At 40.6% G+C, this 18874-nt stretch overlaps 1 protein-coding gene across 4 annotated transcripts in view; it reads left to right on the top strand.

The window, feature by feature from the left end:
- Positions 1-697: 697 nt before the first annotated feature.
- The window catches only part of ARHGAP29 (Rho GTPase activating protein 29), a 52778-nt gene continuing 34601 nt past the window's right edge, over positions 698-18874 (top strand). For all 4 annotated transcript variants that reach the window (XM_075098157.1, XM_075098158.1, XM_075098159.1 and 1 more), the window contains exons 1-2: positions 698-783; positions 3500-3845. In XM_075098157.1, coding sequence (XP_074954258.1) covers positions 3584-3845 — 262 coding nt within the window. In that variant the 5' untranslated portion in view covers positions 698-783; positions 3500-3583. The remainder of the gene's footprint in view (positions 784-3499; positions 3846-18874) is intronic.

Raw genomic sequence — 18874 nt, 5'->3', positions numbered from 1 at the left:
TATTTCCCCAAAGTAGCCAACAGAGCTCACACAGAAACAAATGCAAGCCGGGTGTAGTAGAAAGGGAAGCGTGCGCGTGTGTGTGTGCGTGCCCATGAGCATCTTGCTCATAACAATACTGGAAGCCGTACAATGAACGACAACCTGCGTTCGGGAGCAGAAGGCGTGGGAGGTAGAGTATGAGAAACATAGCCTCCTCTTTGTCACACGGGTTTTGTTTGTCGTTGGGCTAAATCACTTTAAAGTAAACCCTGTTTGCTAAACACCAAGTAGTCTGAATTTGGGCTGTCCCTCGCTTTTGAGGCTTGCTTTGGGTACACCAGTTTGGGTGATTTTGGGGGGATTTCTGTGCAGCTCCTTTCTCCTGAGTCTTGCAACCACCCCCGCTGAACGCCCGGCGGTTCCGAGCTCCTTTCAGGAGGAGCTCTTCAGGAGGAGGTCTTCAGGAGGAGGTCTTCAGGAGGAGGTCTTCAGGAGGAGGCCCCGGCCCCACCGCCTCTCCCCGCCCCGGCCCGCACCGTTCACCCCGCCGCAGGGCGATCGGGCCCGTGAGGGGTGGTATCGCTCCCTGGGCGGGGTATAAGCCAATCCCCGCCCACTCCCGCGCGGCCGACCAATGGCGGGCCGCGGGCGTGTAGGGGGCGGTGCCGGGAGGAGCGGCGGTGGCGCCGGGGGCGGCGGCGCGGGCCGCGCTGAGGGGAGGGCGCTCCATGGGCAGCGGGGCGGGAGCGCGCAGGGCCCGCGGCGGCCCGGCTGCTGCCTGCGCACGGCCGCCGCTCTCCGGTAAGGGCCGCCGGGGGAGCTGGGACGCGCCGCGGCGGCGGGGGGAGGAGAAGGTGGGGGGATGTCGCCCGCCGGGGCCGCGGGGAGGACCGGTGGGGGCTGGAGGGGCCCGGTCGGCTCCCAGGTGCGGGTCTCGCCCCTCCGTGCCCGGTTCCTCAGAGCGGTACCGTGCGGGGACCGAGGGCCCGCCCTGCCCCGCACCTCACGCCGTCCCCCGGCGGCGCCCTCGCCCGCTACCTGCCGCCCTCTCGGCTAAGGGGGGGTGGCTGCGGGGAGACCCCCGGCTCTGGGGGGGGCGGTGTGGGGCCGAGGGGCGGTGGAATGCGGGGCGGGGCGGCGACCCCCGCCCGGGGCACGGCCCTGCCCTCGGCCGGGGGCTGGCGGCGCCGGGCGACGTGGCCCCGCCGGCAGCGTCTTCTCTTTTTCCTTCCCCCTCCCCACCGGGGAAATTGTGCTGGGAGAGCGAATTTCTGAAATATCTGGCGCTTTTCAATTTTTTTTTTGCCTTTTTTTTTTTTCTTTTTCCGTCCGGACTGGCAGTGGCTCCCTCTTAGCCAGAGGAGTCTGGAGGCGTTTATAGAAAAGCTGGTGGATGCTTTTCGTTTTCAAAGCCAGAGTCTCCTGAAGAAATATGAAACACTTCTCAGTAATGAAAGGCATGTGTTCTGTGAGGGGAGGGTTCCCCCATCTGCCCCGTAAGGCAGGCATAAGGGCTAATATTTACGAGGGAAAGGTGACTGTCATACTAAACTCTTCGCTTTTGGTTCTGCTGCTGCTGTACCGCAAAAGCTTCCAAGTTTTTCCCATTCAGAAACACTTTGTCATCACTTTTACAGTTTTCAGAGTGTCTGCGTTAGCGTATTACTTGCTGCTTATCTGAATTTTTTTAAAAAATGCAATATATCTCTAAAATAACAAAACTTTAATAGTGTGGACTCGCAACGGGAACAGGTCTAACACATCATTCTACTTAAAGTTGACTCTGAAGCTGGCCAGACTTAAAAGGCATGTTTTTTAAATAATATTAAAATCTCTGTCTCGATATAAATAGATATCACGCTTGTTAAAAGGAGAGAATGTTATGTGGGGTGTTTTTTTTTTTCAGTAATTGCAAGGTGGAATTGCAAAGCAGCTTTGTAGCCGTGAGAATTATATGTGGGAACAGAAGAAACTTGCTTGAACATTATGCTTAATGTTTAATGTAAACCTCACTTCAATCTACTTGAGGGGTTTAGAATTGCTTAATTATCTGTCTTATTTGTATAGTCTCATAGGTACTGACTTTAAACAGTAAACAGAAATTAGAGCAGTTAATTTGTGTTAAATTCTGAAGTTTTCTTCCCTCTCCCCCCAGCACATGCTCCCTGGAAGGCCCACCAGGTTAATTACAAAAGCAACTGCTTTGACCACCTTTCCTCTGATATTTTTCAGTTGCAAAGAAGTAGTAAAGCAGGAATAATGGAAAAAGAATTAAAGTGCATTAGGGTGACACCTGTTGAAATACATGGTGGGAGCGTTTAAAATGTTAAAGGTGCTCCTTCTTCAATTGTTCTGACAAATATATGCATGATAATCCGTTTCAACCTGTGTTTTTAGATCATAATAACTTGTATTTTTAGCTCAGAATAGTTGAATTAGAGATTTTGCTGTAGATAGGCCTGCAACCCACGTTAACTTTTTAAGCTGTCATGTTCCAATTTGGGGTTTTTGTCCCATGTAGTGTTTACCACACAGTGAGGACTCTGAGCATTTCTCCTGGTGTTGAGAGGATAATAGGAGGCATTGTGTGAGCTGCTGGAACCATACCTGACTCCTGCCACCTGGAGTTGGCTGCTTTGAAGTGAATCACTTAACCTGACATGGGGAAATTTGCAGTAGTGTTCTGTTTTTCCTAAACAACATGAATGCAGGTAGTTGCTTAGTTATACCGATATAATCTCCCCTAAATTTGTGCGTTTTTATGGTGGAGCTTTAAGGTGTACTAAAGCACAGTAACACCCTGCAAGATAACTGCATTGAGATCTGCAGATAAACTTTGGTACTAAAATATTTTTAAATCTCTTCACTTTTCTATGCCTTTACTTTGATTGCCTTTCGTATTAAAAGATAGAAGGCTGAAAAGCCTGCATAACTTGTTTCAGGATGTTTTCCTTTCTGAGACAAACTGCGATAGGCCACCATTTCTTGCCTGGCACAATCTACACAAAGAAAACTCATCCTATCAGATCAAGGCTGTCTATTATCTTAAGAGACAGGATGCAGAATACATCTCAGTGGTTGATGCAAGCGGGGATGTTGCTCCCGGTCTGTATCACATCAAGTGTTTTTGTAGTTGTATTCAGTTGTAGTAACGTTTCATGGTAAAGAAGAGGTCTTGGGATAGATGTAAAGAGCTTGATTCTTAAGGTTTCAGAATAAATTCTTAGGGAAGAAACCTTTCTCACAAAATAAGTATGCATCACAATTAGCTTTTGAAATAATTTCTGCATACCGTTGATTCTTATGCAACACTATATCTGCTCTGCAAATGAAAATAACTTCAAACAGTCAAAACTGTGTAATACTTCGGTTAAGCATTGTAATGTAAAGTGGTACGATCTTGAAAGAAGTTTTGGACCTTGTCAGTACAGAAATATTACTTCACATGTGTTTCTATACTAATCTGCATTTTTCCTTCTCCTCCACTTCTTCCTTCTTCCCCCCACCAATTTTTAAGGGTTTCATCTTTGGCTTGTCCAATGGACATCAAGCGACGCTGAGTGTTGACTGCGAGAGCTCTATAAGCACAGTGGCTGCTGGGATGTTGCGACAGAACGGTGGAAGTAACAAGCGTGGTTTGGGATTAGCCCGACTGTCTACCTCCAACTTCTTCACCATCTCTAATTCAGGAAATTGGGGAATGGGGCGCAGCACCAAGAGCAGCTCTCTGAGCAGCATCAGCTCCAACTCTGACTGCTATGATAATCCCGTTGTGGATCCAGAATATATCATGCAACTGGTGAATGATGTCAGAAAATTTGCAGATGTGCTGCTCTATTTGAAGGAAGCCATTCTTACAGAAGGTGCGTCAGTTGTTCTTCATTCTTAGATTTTCTGAAGCTCTCAAGATTGATGTTAATATATTTTTAACTAGTCTTTACTGTGGTTATTCCTCCTTGCCTGTTACCTTCCCCCTTCGTCCTCCCTTCCTCCTCCCCTCCCCTCCCCTAGCGTGATGATTACGGGAAATAGTGGTTGTGCGTTTGGGTTCTGTATTTCCTCATCAGAACACTGTGCAATCTGTTTCATAATCATAACAAGGGAAAATAGGCTTTTAGCAGGCTGTCTAGGCTGATGTTAAAAGTTAGCGAGACCATCCACTGATTAGTTTTTAAGCACCTGAATTCTATTAATTCCAAAGAATTGTGTTAATATTTTGCTGATGTTTCAGTTTTCTAGGCTGTTCTGGTTTGGTTTTTGAAAATCCTATATGCTGGTAGTTTGAGTTGTAAGGTAGAATGTCACTCTGTACTTTCTTCCTTTACAAGGTAAGCATTTACCATCTTCTGCCAGCAGGTGGAAACTGCAAATTTTCTTGCTTGTGAGAAGTGTGCATTGTTGTGTGTCCCTGTTCCTGTAGGGAAATGGTATTAGTCCGGTTTTGGTCATCAGCAGGAAAGCTTTTCTCTAACTTCTACAGAAGTAACATTATCATGTTAATAGCTGAAATGACATCCAGAGCAGTTTTGTGTGAGGTGCCCTGAGTGCTGAGTGTTTGCAGTCACCTCTGTGTTTCGAGTGAGTCTGCACACAGCTGAAACAGCTCTGCCAAAAGGTGTGAACAAACCTTAACAGAGCAATAATTTGGGACTAGTGATTGCTTCATTGTCAAGAGTGTTTCTGCTGAGCACACAGGCTGAACGGAGTTATCTGTGAGGTGGGGTGTCTGGTGCCTGCTGGTGCTGAAATGGGCATCCTGTAGGAAAGGACTAGCAAAATACCAAAGTGTTTCAGTTGCCACACAGCAGTTGTTAATTAATATTCTATTAAAAATTTTGGACTCGGAAGATCCAGAAAACTAACATGGAAGGCAGGAGTTGTCTTCCCATTTTATACTATGCTGTGGAATTAATTTGTAAAACAGTGTTGCCCATTTAAAGGGTTGTTAATTTGTGAAGGAGAGAGGTTTCCATGGTTGGACATGTTCTTTTTGACCCCCGTCCCCAAAAATCTCATAGTATAGCGAGTTCTGTAATATAGCATTTGCTTACTGCTGGCTGGAGACAACCTCCTGGAAGCTGCAAAGTTTGGACTGCATTTCTACATCTTACTTATTTTTGGAAAAGTTTACAGTTGTCTGTCCAAAAATTAACAAAAACGTACTAAGGTGACTGAACAGACTTCTTACTCATAAAATTCTGGTTCCTCATGCTTGCAGCTTACGACAACCCTGAAATTAGTTATGAGAGTTATTCCAAGGTGGAATGAATTGCAGAGAGAGGAAATTAATGTCTTCCTTTTTGGACAGCATTAATCTATTGACTTGATGTAGATTTTGTTGAATAGTAAAACTTTGCACTAAAGTTTACGAAGTAAGAACTAAAAATAAATTCGGCTACTAGCTACAGAAGAAAAAATGGTTTTGATGTGTCTGCTGCATGCATCTGCAAGCAGTTCAGAAGTGGCAAGCGTAAGCAGTGCAACGGGGTTGCATCAGTGAGCCCTTGCATTTGCCTGGTAAGCGCTCCTAGCATGTGCGGCAGGTCTTTCGGCCTCTAACCACTATTCCCTCAGTTCGTGTCTACATCTGCTGTTACTCATAGTATTGTCACTTGGGAAGATTTGTCTAAAACCACCTCCTTTCTGTGCACAGTAACTTCGCTCTTGACCACGCGGCTCCCTGCTTGCCAGGGCCAGCTGTTCCACTGCTGGGGTCTGTGTTGGTAGGTAGGCTGATTCCAGGGGGTGCGTGCCTTAAGTTTCATACTGACCGATGGCGGTATGCCCTGCTTGTGGCATCTGAGCTGCCTTGGGAGAGTCCAGCTGTTACTCTCCCATGGTTCGCTTAACATTCTCCTGATGTAGTGATACTATCTTGTGTGAAAAATCTAAGCTATTTTGGATTATAACATCTATTTGTGTCTAAACTAGATCATAAGTGCCTTTGGATTATAGACTTATACTGTGTTTTGTATGGTACCAAGTCAGTATATAACATCAAGAATAAGTTGAGCTCTCTTAAGGGGAGAGTGTTATACAACAGAAACTTTCTGTAGATTTCAAGGCTATTTCTCTGTGTGTTACTTATGCTGATATAACTTAATTTCTTCCAGTAGTGTCACTGTCATAATGCTGAATAAATTTTGGATATTACTTTTCAACAGAAGTAAACCCAGCATTGTAACTTACTTTGATTATTTTCAGACTCTCACCCAACAATGTTTCTTGTATAAACGGAAATCTAAAAAACTTGGAATCTCCTTGCTGGCACCAAGTAGGAAACTTGTTTCTTAATGATATTTCACATAAAGAAACGCCAAACACCCCCACCCCACCCTCCAAAAAAAAACCCCATCCCAAACCCACAAACAAAAAACCCTCTGAATATAACTGTAGCGTTGAAAAGTTTGTCAGCTGTTTGCACATGAGGGAGCTGCAGTTGGCCCTTGTGTTGAGTGAAATACCATGTGTTCCATATGCTTCAGTTCTTGCTGTCTCTTTTTTAAACTCCCTTTTGAGCCTAGGCATTGTACTCACTGGATGTAACAATCTGTTATTAGCAATTCAACTTGAGGCATAGAATCAAGATACTTTCCCAGTGTCTACATTAAAGAAGAGGTCTGGGCATTTTCTGAACCTAGGCCAATGAATCCAGTGTTGTTTCACAAGAAATTTTTTATTTAATTCTACTTGATGACGGGCTGAACCTGTAGTGGTTGAACTGCACAAAGAGTTAGTGCATCAGTCTCTTGGTCCACTCATCAGTTAAATTCCCAGATGAGCGAGATAGTGTCGTACGACTGATATTAGTAGGGATAGTTATATTGTCATCATGTCTGTGTTTGAACTGAAAAGTTGTCTTCATTTGCAGCATTCATACTTTATGAGGTCAGAGATAATTGAAATATCTTGAGGACACACAAAATAAGTCAATCTTCTTTCCTTTCTGATAAGAAGAAAAGGAAAACAGTTCCTCAGAAATCCCTGCCTGGAAGGCCAGACTCAAGAGTATATGTTGAATTAATACCTGAAAGACTCAGGTAATTACCTCCAATTTGTGCTGCTCTTATGACCATTCATCTGAGTGTTCAGCTTTGCTGATGTTGTTCTGAATTTTTGATGTGCCCCAGGTGTAGTTCTTCTTTCAGTTTTAACGTATGTCCTAAGTACTAACTGTTAAGACATAATGGCTTGAAAGCTGGAGAGTTTTCTCTTTGTTTTGAGTTCCAGTAGTAAGTTTTCAGCTATTGTTTGAGAGTGTGAGAACTTAACTGTTGCCTTCAACTTGCACCCCTCTTTGATAAGGTAGGACATACAGTGAAGTACAGTATAAAGGCTGGAGCTATCTGTCATCTTCAGAGGTAGTAGCACTCGAGAAGTACCTTTCCATGATAGAGAATGGTTTAGGAACTGGGAAGTTGTTTGCCTTCCACAGGTACCTGCTGAGGCCTTAACAACCTGACTACAGTATTGAAAATATTTCAGAATTTGAAATGTGTGAGGTATACTTAAGGTAAATCCTGTAACTTGAAGAGCTTAATTCTTGTCCCAAATCATGGGTTTAATGCCCCTGCAAGTGCTGTTGAATTTTGAGGCTGGGTGACTTCTACATGCATAATATACTCTTCTGGAGAATAGGAGATACGAGGTAACATCTAAGGATGCCTATACCTCATAGAAGTTGTATAGAAAGCCACTTTTTGGGACAAAACGTGCAGGACCTACCTCTTACAACCTTCTATTAGAGAATTTAGCAGTTCAAACATAGTATTGCTTATTGCATAGATATGCAAAGTTGAGAATCTATTTAAGAATAGGTATTTATGTATGAGACTGGTGCCACTACAGTCTGCTGTTACTGCATGTAATAAATTCCACTGTTGCTTTAAGCAAATGATGCCACTGTGTGGTCTTTGCTCAAATGAGATTCATTTACTCAGGTTTAGAAGGACCACACAAAAGAATATTTAGGATGCAGTCTGAGTTTTTAATTAGAAGATATTTTACTAAGTGTTTCACTTTTGAAGGGAACATAGTAGCTTTTACTTGTATCACATCAGAGATGGGGGAAACATTCCCATTTCCTCGGTCTAAAGAGACTCAGCTACTACTTTTGTGACATCTGCTATTTATCTTTCCTTTTTAAGGAATGTAATGTATGTTTCATACTGTAAGGTCTGCCCTTGGGACTGTGAGAAATATTGTGTTTCATTATGAATAGCTGTAAGGGTAAAATTTGCATGTGGTTTAAAAGTGCAGGAGTAATTATACTTCAATATATAATCTTGACTGTATTTCCGAATATATTTTGGAATTATTGCTCACTCTATCACAAACTTTGAAGTAATCTTCAAAGTGTGACGTTGTGTGCTTCATGCGGGTAATTCTGCATCTTCATGAGCAAAAGCTTTTTTTCTCAAGTTCATCCTATCTTCAACTAATGTAAATGGCAGCTGATTGTAAATGTGAATGTACCTTTTTTTCCTAGATATCTTAGAAAACAGAATAGCAAGATAAAGTTTTTATTTTTCATCACAAATTTCTCTTTGAGGATCAGATTATGCTGTCTGGTTTCTTAGAGTTTGATAAGTGGGGGTTTTTGGGGTGTTTTAGGTTTTGTTGTTGTTAGGTTTTTGTTTGGTTTTGTTTTATTAAAAAAACTTAAGCAGAGGTAAAAATACTGGTGAAGCTGGATGGCCAGGTCAGGAATGTCTGCATCCTCCTTATAGTAGCACCAATACTTTCAAAAGGATCAGGAATGCTACCTAACTTGAAACCTATCAAGTCCTTATTTTTGAAGGATAAGATATTCAGCCCGGTGGGACGGTTTTAAAGGTGTGTCAGGTTAAATAGTTTCCTCAAAATAAGGAACTTGTAATCTTTAGTGACCTCATAACCTTGTTTTAGCACCACGGAGACTGGTATTAATCACATGCTACGCTAAAAGCCAGAAGCTGTCTACTGAATATTGTGTCAGACAGTCAAAGATGAACGACTTCTCTTCAGCCCTTCCAGGCTTGTTAATTTATGCTTTTTTAGTACTCTCCATATTTTTAGTATGATTAAGGCACTGTAAGATTTTTAGTATTTGATTTTTATTTCTGTATTTTCTTACAGCGTAAAACAATAATGTGCTTTTTCTGAGACAATGTTTTTGAAAGTCAGATAGTCCTGTTTTGCTAGGGAAATCTGAAGCTCATTAGCTATCGCAGTGAAGATTACAGATTGAAATTATGATAATTTATAATGCTAGGTGTAATTTTGCTGTTTGTTCTTTATTCCAATTCTGATGTTTCTCAGTGAAAGGTCCTGTCTTTGATACACCTTAAACTGGATGTATTTACCTGTCTAATGACACCTCATAGTACGAATGCTTGGTAGGTGGGCAAACTGCTCTGAACAAGGATCTGATAAAGCTTTTACCTTTCTCTGCAACAGTCTCTGGAAGGAATGTTTGGGGGTTTTCTTGTTGTTGTTTTGAGGGAAGTTGGACTGATTTATTCGAAATTTTTGTGGAAGATGGTTCTGGTTTTCTGTTTGATACTGTTTTGAGTCCTAAATAAAAAAGCTTAATGGGAGAAGGGAAAGTAAAATGCTGTCGGAGGACCATGAGAACATAGTGATTATCAAATGTATAAACAATTTGCTTGTGAATTGATTAAATGACCTTCAAGAATCCTTGGGAAAAGGCAGAGGAATTCACGTAAAGCATAGCACGTTGTTTCTCTTATTCCATGTAGCACAAAAAAAGGGGAAAACAAACTGTCTAGTAGCTAATAAATCCTATTACAGAAATCACAACACTTGAGGATGTTGACAAATAGTCTGAAGTGGAATTTTAATGTTAATCCCTTCCAGGATCTACTGAGGTGTTAGATACTTGTAATACCTGAAGAACAAATGTTAAATTATTAAAATATGACCTTTTTTGTACTCTAGCTCTACTCAAACTTGGTCCACAATGAACTAACTGCATGTTTTAAATGTATTAACCTATAATAATGTTGTTCGTCCTCTTGCTGAACCAAATAAGTTGTTAAGAGGTGAATTCTGATCATTTGTATTTGCTGCTTTGGAGGTTATCGTTCCTGTAGCAGAGTTGGCAGAAGTGACCTTGTGAGCCACAGTAGGAGGGAAGCCAGGACTAAACCAGACTGGGGGCAGGTGTAAGGCAGCTGGAAGGAGTAACTTGTGAAAGTGCTCCTGCAGAAATTAGTTTTTTTCTTCCCCCACCAACAGCTGAATTAATGGTACAGTTCTGTAAGTGTTGAAAATCTACAAGATGCATCTAAAATTGTTGTTTTCTTATTACAAAGCTTGTTATGTTTAAGGCTCTGTTTTAAACCATGCTAATAGTGTATTTGCACAGCAACTTAGAGAAGAAAACTGTGAGCTGCTATGATCTCTCAACTTCTGGCACTGGCAGTTCTCTGGTGACTGCACAGCAAGCCAGTTCAGGGGCAGATCTGCCTGAAAACAAGTTCTAGGAAGAAAGGAACTAGTTTTCAGCCAGATCAGTTTCATGAGCTGACTGTAAGGTTGTACTCAGTACCAGCAAAACAGGGAGAAGGCAGCTGCCAAACAAGTGGCCAGAGGTTAAAATGGAACAAGACTGTGAGGGTCTAGGCAGAGGTGGCACGAAACTCCACCCTGGCATCACTGCTGAACCCTGTACCAACTCTTTTGACTTCTCTGTTGAATGCTAAGTTTGGCAGGGGTATATGAAAGTGCAGGGGGAGCAGAGAAGAACAGCAAGCAGAAAATGCCCTTTGTAGATGGCAAATTAATCAGCCTTCTTAGCTCTGGGCTTTTGGCATATTTGAATTTGACAACCATCTTTTAAATTTGCTTTCCTAAAACCTGCTTCTTATATGCAAAGACATATGTGCTTCCAGCCTTTCTGACCTGGAAATTCTTTAGTACACCCTTTCACATATCTCCAAGTAGTAGTCACTTCTAAATATTAGTTCTGTCAATCTGAAATTGAAACTTTGATGAATGTGAAATAGCCTTTCAAGCTAAGAAATGTAAAGGATGTAAACACTGATAAGAACAAAGTAAATAATTCTTTTTTTTAACAAGTAAAATTATTGCTAAGAATCCAAAGCTAATATTAGCGATTATTTTTTTTTTAACAGCTTCTGATGCTTTTTATGGCAAAACTCAGAGGAAAAAAAAATAGGCATGTAAACTGCTCCTTTTAGTCAAGCTTTAGGACCAGAGCAAGCTGGAGACCTCCTGCTCATTTTCCCATGCTTCCCTTACTTTCACACCGTCCTTCCTTCCTGGCCTCTCTCATGAGCAGAAAGCACTGAGATCCCTGGCTGTGAGTCCTGTTCCTGTCCAGTGCCAGATGCCTCAAACCTCAGAAGTTTTGCAAAGAAAGCAGAGGTCTGATGTACTCCAGAGGGCTCTGTCCATAAAAGAACTAGTGAAGCCTGAATGAAGGCAAGCCCACAACAATCCAACAAAAAAGAGTTTCCAGTCAAAGTTCATGGGAGACAGCCGTAGCTACAGACCGTGCTTTTCCCCAGGAATGTTACATTTAAGCCGGGAGAAAGAACTTCCCACCTTTCTTTCCATTTCACTCCAGACCGGTCCACAACCTGCTTTCCCCAAGCTTCTTGTTTTCTACAAGTCTGCCATCTTGCAGGCTTTATGTTAGGGAGTCTTGGACACTAAGGCGCTGTGACCAGTGCCTTAGGAGCTGGGCATTTTCTTTTGCTTTGCAGGTTTGCAATATTAGATCACTGCTTAATTAATCTGAAGTCACTGAATGATTCTGCTGTTTCCAGTGATCTGAACAAGCGGAGGAAAAATCTTCTTTTGAAGTTCAGTTCAAGCAAAGCTGTATCTTCATTGTCAAAGTGTAAGCTGCTTGTTAAATGCAGGTTGCTAACATTGGGTAGTAAATGCTGTTTCTTCAGTTTCAGGGAAGATTGAAGTTATTATTTAACTTAGTGGACCAGCAGATAAGTTTGTGGCTGATAGTACTACCCCTCCCCCCAGTTGCATACTCCACATTCCTTCAGAACAAATGTTCACTTGTTGCTATAGTGTCTAAGATCAGCAGTCAGGAGGTGTGTGTGTGTGTCTTGAAGGCCTGTGAGAGTTTAAAATGTAAAATCAACCCTCATGTGCAGTCCGGATATTTTTGTTGACTTAAATAATTTGCATATCTCTCTTTAGGAAAACTCTGAACTGTTTATGAGAGGACAGGCGTTTTGCATTTTTATGTTGCTTTTGAAGTGCAAAAAAAGTAATACAAGGCAAAACTCTTCCTCCTTATTGCATTTCTGATGTACAAAAGAATCTCAAAACACAGAGCCTTAGCTAGTTTGTTAATTAGAATGACCTTTTCGTCACAGCAACTAGACTAATGAAACTGAAATTACAAGATTAGCGAGATGAAAGGTGAGTAGTGAGGAAGAGAGTGAATAGTTGGATTGTATTTTTTTAATGTAAATGTGAAGTTAGGTCTTTCAACAACAAAAATTCTTCTAATATAGTTTGCAGCTTAAATGGGAACGCTTGAACACAAAAACTTGTATGTCTCAAAGAACTCTGCCCCAACATGTGGAAGATTTGATCTGTATCCAGTGTGAAGTGTCGTGTCCTTAACAGCAATTCCTGTGTATGTGTAGGAGCTTTTGTGTTTACAAACAAAACAAGAACCCCTTGCTCTAAATTAGTTTCCTACTCTTGGCAAAATGTACTATAGTGTATCCGCAAAAATGTTCCATCTTCTAATTTTTCTGATGCATCAAATTATGAAAGTTGCAACATAAAACAAGAACGATACAAGTAACTTCTGTGAGCCTGACAGTGTAGAGTTATGAGTTGTGACTGTCATCTTAATGATCTTGAATTCATGAAGATTTCACAGACTAAGTCATTCCTTTTCCACCAGTTTCACTGGGAGTGTTTGTTCTCCTATTTATGTAGCTAGGTCACAGAGCTGAAGCTGACTTGTTTCTTAATTCCAAGCAAGTGTTCGTCTAAGCTGGCAGTTGCAGTGGTTTGGTTGTGTGAGACCTAATGTCTCGGTATTGGATTGGAGTTAGAACTGCTGGCAGGGTAGGAGATTTGATAGAGAGCTTGGACCTTGGTCTTTGTAGGTAGCTGTTGCCCTTTTTTAAGGAAAGTAGGGAAGTTCTGGGGACTCACTCCTTTGTCTCCCTCGAATTCCCCTTTTATAGAAGATTGAGGTGACTCATGTAAGGCTGTAGAAAATAGTTATGTTTGGGTTAAACTTTCATCTTAATGGCATTCATTACAGAATGGTGTAACTGAAAAACATAGGACTTGAGGAATTTTTTTTTTGTAGAGGCTGTGATTTAGCCAGACAAAGGATTTTTCCTTTTTACTGCTCTTTCCTTGTTTACTGTTTGAAGGTACTTTCTTGGGCTAATTGTTAAAAATATGTAGGAACTCTTACTTGCTAATTTGGTTGTCTTGAGTCTTCAAAATAAAGATGAATATTGGTTTAATCAAATTTACCCCTTCAGAGTTGTGTTATGTGTCATGAGTAAACGGCTTCGGATATTTGAGCAAGTCGAGTTATTGCTTAAATCTGAAGTGACAATGAGTTACTGTTTAAATTTCAAATGGCCATGAAAATATATCTAATGCAAGGAGCAGTGAAAAGCTTTTAAAGGAACTTACAAGACTTATTTCTGGGATTAGGGCACTCAGTTACGTAGTCCTTTTGCTTGTGAAGCAGCATTTAAAATGGGTCCAGTTGGCTTTGGTCTAGAATGATGACCAGAGAACGAATGCTAGCACTTTGGTCTCTCACCTTCTTGTATGTGTGTATGTGAAATAACATACAGACATTTTTTATTTTTTAATGTAAATGGGTATTGGAGAATGTACAGGAGAAATAAGAAAGGTTAAGGTTCAAATTCTGATTACTTCAGCTGTTCCAAAGAGCTGTTGTAATATAGCATGTTCCCTTTTTCACCTGTGGTGATTCTCTGTGCTGCGTTTAGATTGGGTTCAGGGTCCACAGGTGAGTGTCGGAGCAGCTCATGCCATTTTTCAAAGTCCTGTTAGTACTACTTATCTGAGCTTTGTTATTTTGTGGTTTGGGGTTCCCCCCCACCCGGGGACATTTTTTTCATTAATCTACTGTATTTAGGGTATATAAGGTACTTTGTTCTAGATGCTACCACAACTATGGAACTAAAAACTCTGTCCAGAAGTTCTTCAGTGCTGATAAATGGGGGGAAAATGTTTACTGGAATCACTGAAGGGGGGGTGCAGAGAAACAGAACAGTACTGGTCAACAAAATGGGCTGTGGTCTCAGTGCATGAGTAGGCTAACCACTGCCAGCGGAAGAGCAGTTGAAGGAGGCAGTTTTTGGAGGGGTAGTCCTGTATGTTTTGTAGCTTAGTAGCATACATGAATTGTGATAGTTGAGTGAAGACAGTTTGTGAAGGGCCTTAAGAAAGCGACCGTGATAAATTGCGTATGCTGGCTGTGAAGAAGGGGAAGCTAAGAGTAGGATTGAGATTGTAGAGTTGTCAAATGAAATGCTCTCTGGTATTCATGTTTAAGCCCTTGTGTTAAGAACAAGCAAGCAAATTCAGCAAGGAATGGAGAACTCTTTCTAGCTGTACCTGGCTTTGGCTGATGGCTAGACTTGAGATTTTAGAGGATATGGTGGAGAACTTAATTTGGAAAGAAAGCAATACGTCTGGAGCATATAAATACACTGGATTCTTAATAACGAGAGAAGCTTGTTATACATCAAATGCTGCATGCCATTGAATGAAAAATTAAATGGATGGGGCTGCTATTCAAATATGTAGTTTACCAAGTTCTGCCTGTTTCTATTATAATTTTCATATTCTGTAGCTTTTACTGGCCTGTACATCCTTTGGTTGTTTTTTTTAATTTAGCATTGACTAGCTGGAATGACAAGCTCGGTGGTACTAGGAGGAAACAGCTGTGTAAATCCAAAGCCATAAAGCAAACAGAATCTGTGGTTTGTCTTTTTCACCTTTCCACTGCAAGTTATGTGTGAAGAAATACTACTCAATTGAAAATGTATAGCAAGCTGTGCAGAGGGTTTCTGTTGATTTTTGGGATGTGCAAGTGCCAGTCTGACATCAGTTACTGCTATAATGACAGTGTTGTAGGGTTTTCTCTTCACAGAAAAATCGTCGAAGTTGTTTTGGTGTGGAATATCTGATACCAAAATGTTACATTGCACAGGAGATTGACTATTTGTGAATCTAGGAAGTGGGAAGACTTGGAAGTATTTCCTCTTGAGCATTCCAATGGCTCATCTCGCTGTAGAGTTACCTGTGCAAGTTACAGAGCCAGGCTTTACTCTCTTGGGTGGTTGTTTCAGCAGGACTTCAATGCTGGAACTTTAATAATTAATCCTTTATGTTCACCAGTTTTCTGGATGGCTAATAGTACTGGCTCCTGCTTCAGTGAGTTGAATCCCACTTAAAATCTAGGTTGATTTTGCATAACTTGTTTTTTAATCAGCAAAACAGAAATGGAATGCTATCACATCCTGTAGTAGTCTATAACTGTGTTTAAAAGATCCTTTGAAAGAAATGCACAAAGTAATGCACGTCTTGTTTAACACCATATAATCTCATAATCCTGGCTTTGTGTGGTCTTTTGAAAACTAGGTGGGCTGGCAGCAATAAAATAGCTTCTTTGCTCCATCAGTGACTTAGGCTAAAAGCAGAAGGAGCAGCCATGTAGAACAAATAGTGTTTTAGACTAAAAGTAAAATGAGTTAAAGGTTAAGTATTTTTTTATAATCTCTTGATGTGGGTTAGCAAAGGTTAAATTTATTTTCTTTTGAATGAATACACCAAAACTTTCACACTACCCTTTCTGTGTTCCAGTTTGATTTGGTAAGATCAACTTTCTGGGGATACTCTTTCCTTTTCTGACCTGTTCTTTTTTCCAGAAATCTGTGCTGTTAAAGTTGAGTGAGTATTATTTCATATGTTTTTAAGAACTTGAACCAATATGCAAGGAACACAGTTGCTTAAAGCATAAAAGTTTTCTCATTTTAAGTTAACAGTGTCTTCCGCTGGCAGCTGTTCAGTCCAGGAACTCCTTTACTAAGTTTTAGTGAAATGCCCTTGAATAAGAAATAAGTAGCATAGTACTGAAAGCATAGTTGCTAACCCTAATGGATATGACTTTCTGGTGAAACGTGACTGATCAGGCTTATTGCAGATGTATCCATCGTAAAGAATGTAATCTTACATCCACTTGATAATTTACATTTCTGACTTAAAACGTGTTCCAGAAGTGCTGAAGTGTCATCCTCACCTAGTTTTATTCTTAAACTTCTGGAAGACTCATGGAAATGAACAGTGGCTAAAATGGCCATGTAGTGTGTTCGCTCTTATTTGTCAGAAACAGGTAAATAAGGAAACTCCAACAATTTTCGTTATTGGTTTCTGGTCTTTAAATTTTGGGTTATTAAAAGATTCATGTATTCTAAAGATTAAACTGCATGGCTGAGCATATCTAGGTTAGTTGACTGGAATCTCAAGGCTAGTAGAACACAAAAGTTGAAGGAATGTAGCGTACAGCATATTGAAATAGATTAATGAAAAGCTGCATTGTGGTAGGTTTTCTCCAAAAGGCTTCCCCACATGCACAAATAGGGAGTTCATCTATGAATTTAAATGTGAAATGAATGTGAAGTAACAACTATTCTGCTAATGTCAGTTGGCAAATTGACATAATGAAAATATTTAACTGCTTTCAGTGTAGACAGAATTATAAGGTTTTGATTATTTTGCATGTGCACCAGCTATTTTCTTGACTCTTTGAAAAGGTGTTTTTATGGCACCTTGATTTTTTAATATAACTTTCCATTAATTTCTGAAAATTAATTTAGTCTTGTTTGCCCTATTTACATAGGCAAGAAGGACTTCTAACCTAAGCTTTGACTTTTTAGAAGTACAGAATTGGCCCATAATTAAAAAGGGGTAGGAATGTTAAGCCTCACTTTAAAAACAAACCAACCCCACCACAGATTAAGGTCACATCAGAGGCTGGTCAGCATGGTTAATGTCAAATCTAAATGGATAGATTGATGTATTTTGGCCAATCCCTGATAGCAAATGACAAATCTGAAAGGGCTGTTTGGGTGTTTGTGGTACACAACAAAAACTCACAATGCTAGAAATCTTACCTGGAAGGTTGGACTAACGGGGGATAGTTTTGTGTTTTATCCAAGAGCAATTTTTCTGCAAAAATTGCAAGCCTGCACTTTTACCCTGTTTATCTAAAAAAATCAAGGGAGAACTTCCACCCTAAAAATATCAAAAAACGTGTAAGTACCAGGTGCTTTTTAAGTTTAACCTAAATTTGTACAACCTAATTTTAAGATCAAACTTAGCAGTTTAGCAATAAAGATGCAACTGGCTTGCCAAATGTTAAATCCTTTCTCATTTTAGAAAAGCATTATTTGCTTTAAAAGATTAAATCAAACATTGCCACTTTCAATATACTGTGATCAATAAGCTATTTGCAGGAAGCTTCCACGCATTCTTGCTGAATTGGATCTGTATATTGTTCTTCTCAAAAACCCTCCCAAACTGTAATGCTTTTATGTCAAATGTAGGGATTTGGGTTACTATTTTTATGCCTTTCTTCTCATTCCTGATCAAACTTTACATGTCCTCAGATTTGTTCACTGAAATAATTGCTTAACTGTTTGTTTTCTGTAAGTTGTCACTTTTCCTGCAATATAATGTGATTAAAACATGGGTCGTGGTGGATTCTGGAGCACATGTTGCCAAAGACTGTATGAATTTGGTCTGGTGGCTTTTAATGATGCCATGACAACAAGGGTTGCCGTGATACTGATTAACAAAAAAGCTTGGACTGGCCAGCTCGCTATTTTGAAAGCTTCAAGTACAACGTTTCTTGACAGGGATGGGTAGGTAGCTTCTAATTCTGCATCGTAACACGGGTTTGAAATGTGATGATTTCACTGGTGCCTTTGGCAGCTCCCAGCCTTGTTAGAGATTTTTACAAGGATAAATTCTTCCAGAAATTCTTTGAGTGTTTGTTTTTCAGTGAATTAAAATGTTTCCTTCCTTACATCTGCAGCATGTTTATACAGCCAAATAAAGGAAGAAATATGATAGCTAAGATTGCCCTGTTCTCATCACTCCTGAACTGTGGCCACCAGCAAATAAAATATCTACGCCACCATTAAAGGAAAAAAGTTTTGTTCATTTTATATCTGTACAATAAATGAAAATCACGTCTAGCCCATGTTTATTGCCTTACAAAAGCTTCCTTGAAACTAGACTAGACGGCAGTGACATAGGTTGACTTCACTATGGTCAAACCAAAGTGTAAAGCATGCTTTCACTCTGATTAGTTCTTGTGTTTTCAGTGTGCTAGTGACCTCTGTCAAATCAGACAAATATGGCAGGCTGTCAATCATGTTAGAGTGGGGCTGACAGGGGGAGAAGGGCGAAAATAAAATGATGGGTTGGTCTGGGACTGTTTCCCAAACTGCAGATGTAGGAATTAAGTGATTTCCACACAGCTCATTGTTGTGTGATTGTTTTGCCTACTCTGTGATGCTCAATGGGAAGCCTTATAGTCTGGATCAGGTTCAGAACCGAGTGCTGACAGTTTCCTAGTACACAATACGGACATTGATGAAGATGATAGTAATGGGATTTTAGTTTCAAGTTGTTTTACCTTGCATCAGCTTCATTTCAATGCCAACGACTTTTTTTTTTCCCCTCAACCTACGTGGCATAGCTATCATGTAATCCTTCTGCGTAACCTCATGGAAACAGGATGTAATTTACCTTAATGCTGAAAATGAGGTTATTAGTAAATAAGTTGACAGTCTTCTAGCCAAGATGTTGGTCTTGC

Source organism: Phalacrocorax aristotelis, chromosome 6 (genome assembly GCF_949628215.1).
Source record: "Phalacrocorax aristotelis chromosome 6, bGulAri2.1, whole genome shotgun sequence".
NCBI classification, from domain to species: Eukaryota; Metazoa; Chordata; class Aves; order Suliformes; family Phalacrocoracidae; genus Phalacrocorax; species Phalacrocorax aristotelis.
The sequence above is the reverse complement of the archived record's forward strand: the minus strand, read 5'-3'. Positions and strand labels throughout refer to the sequence as shown.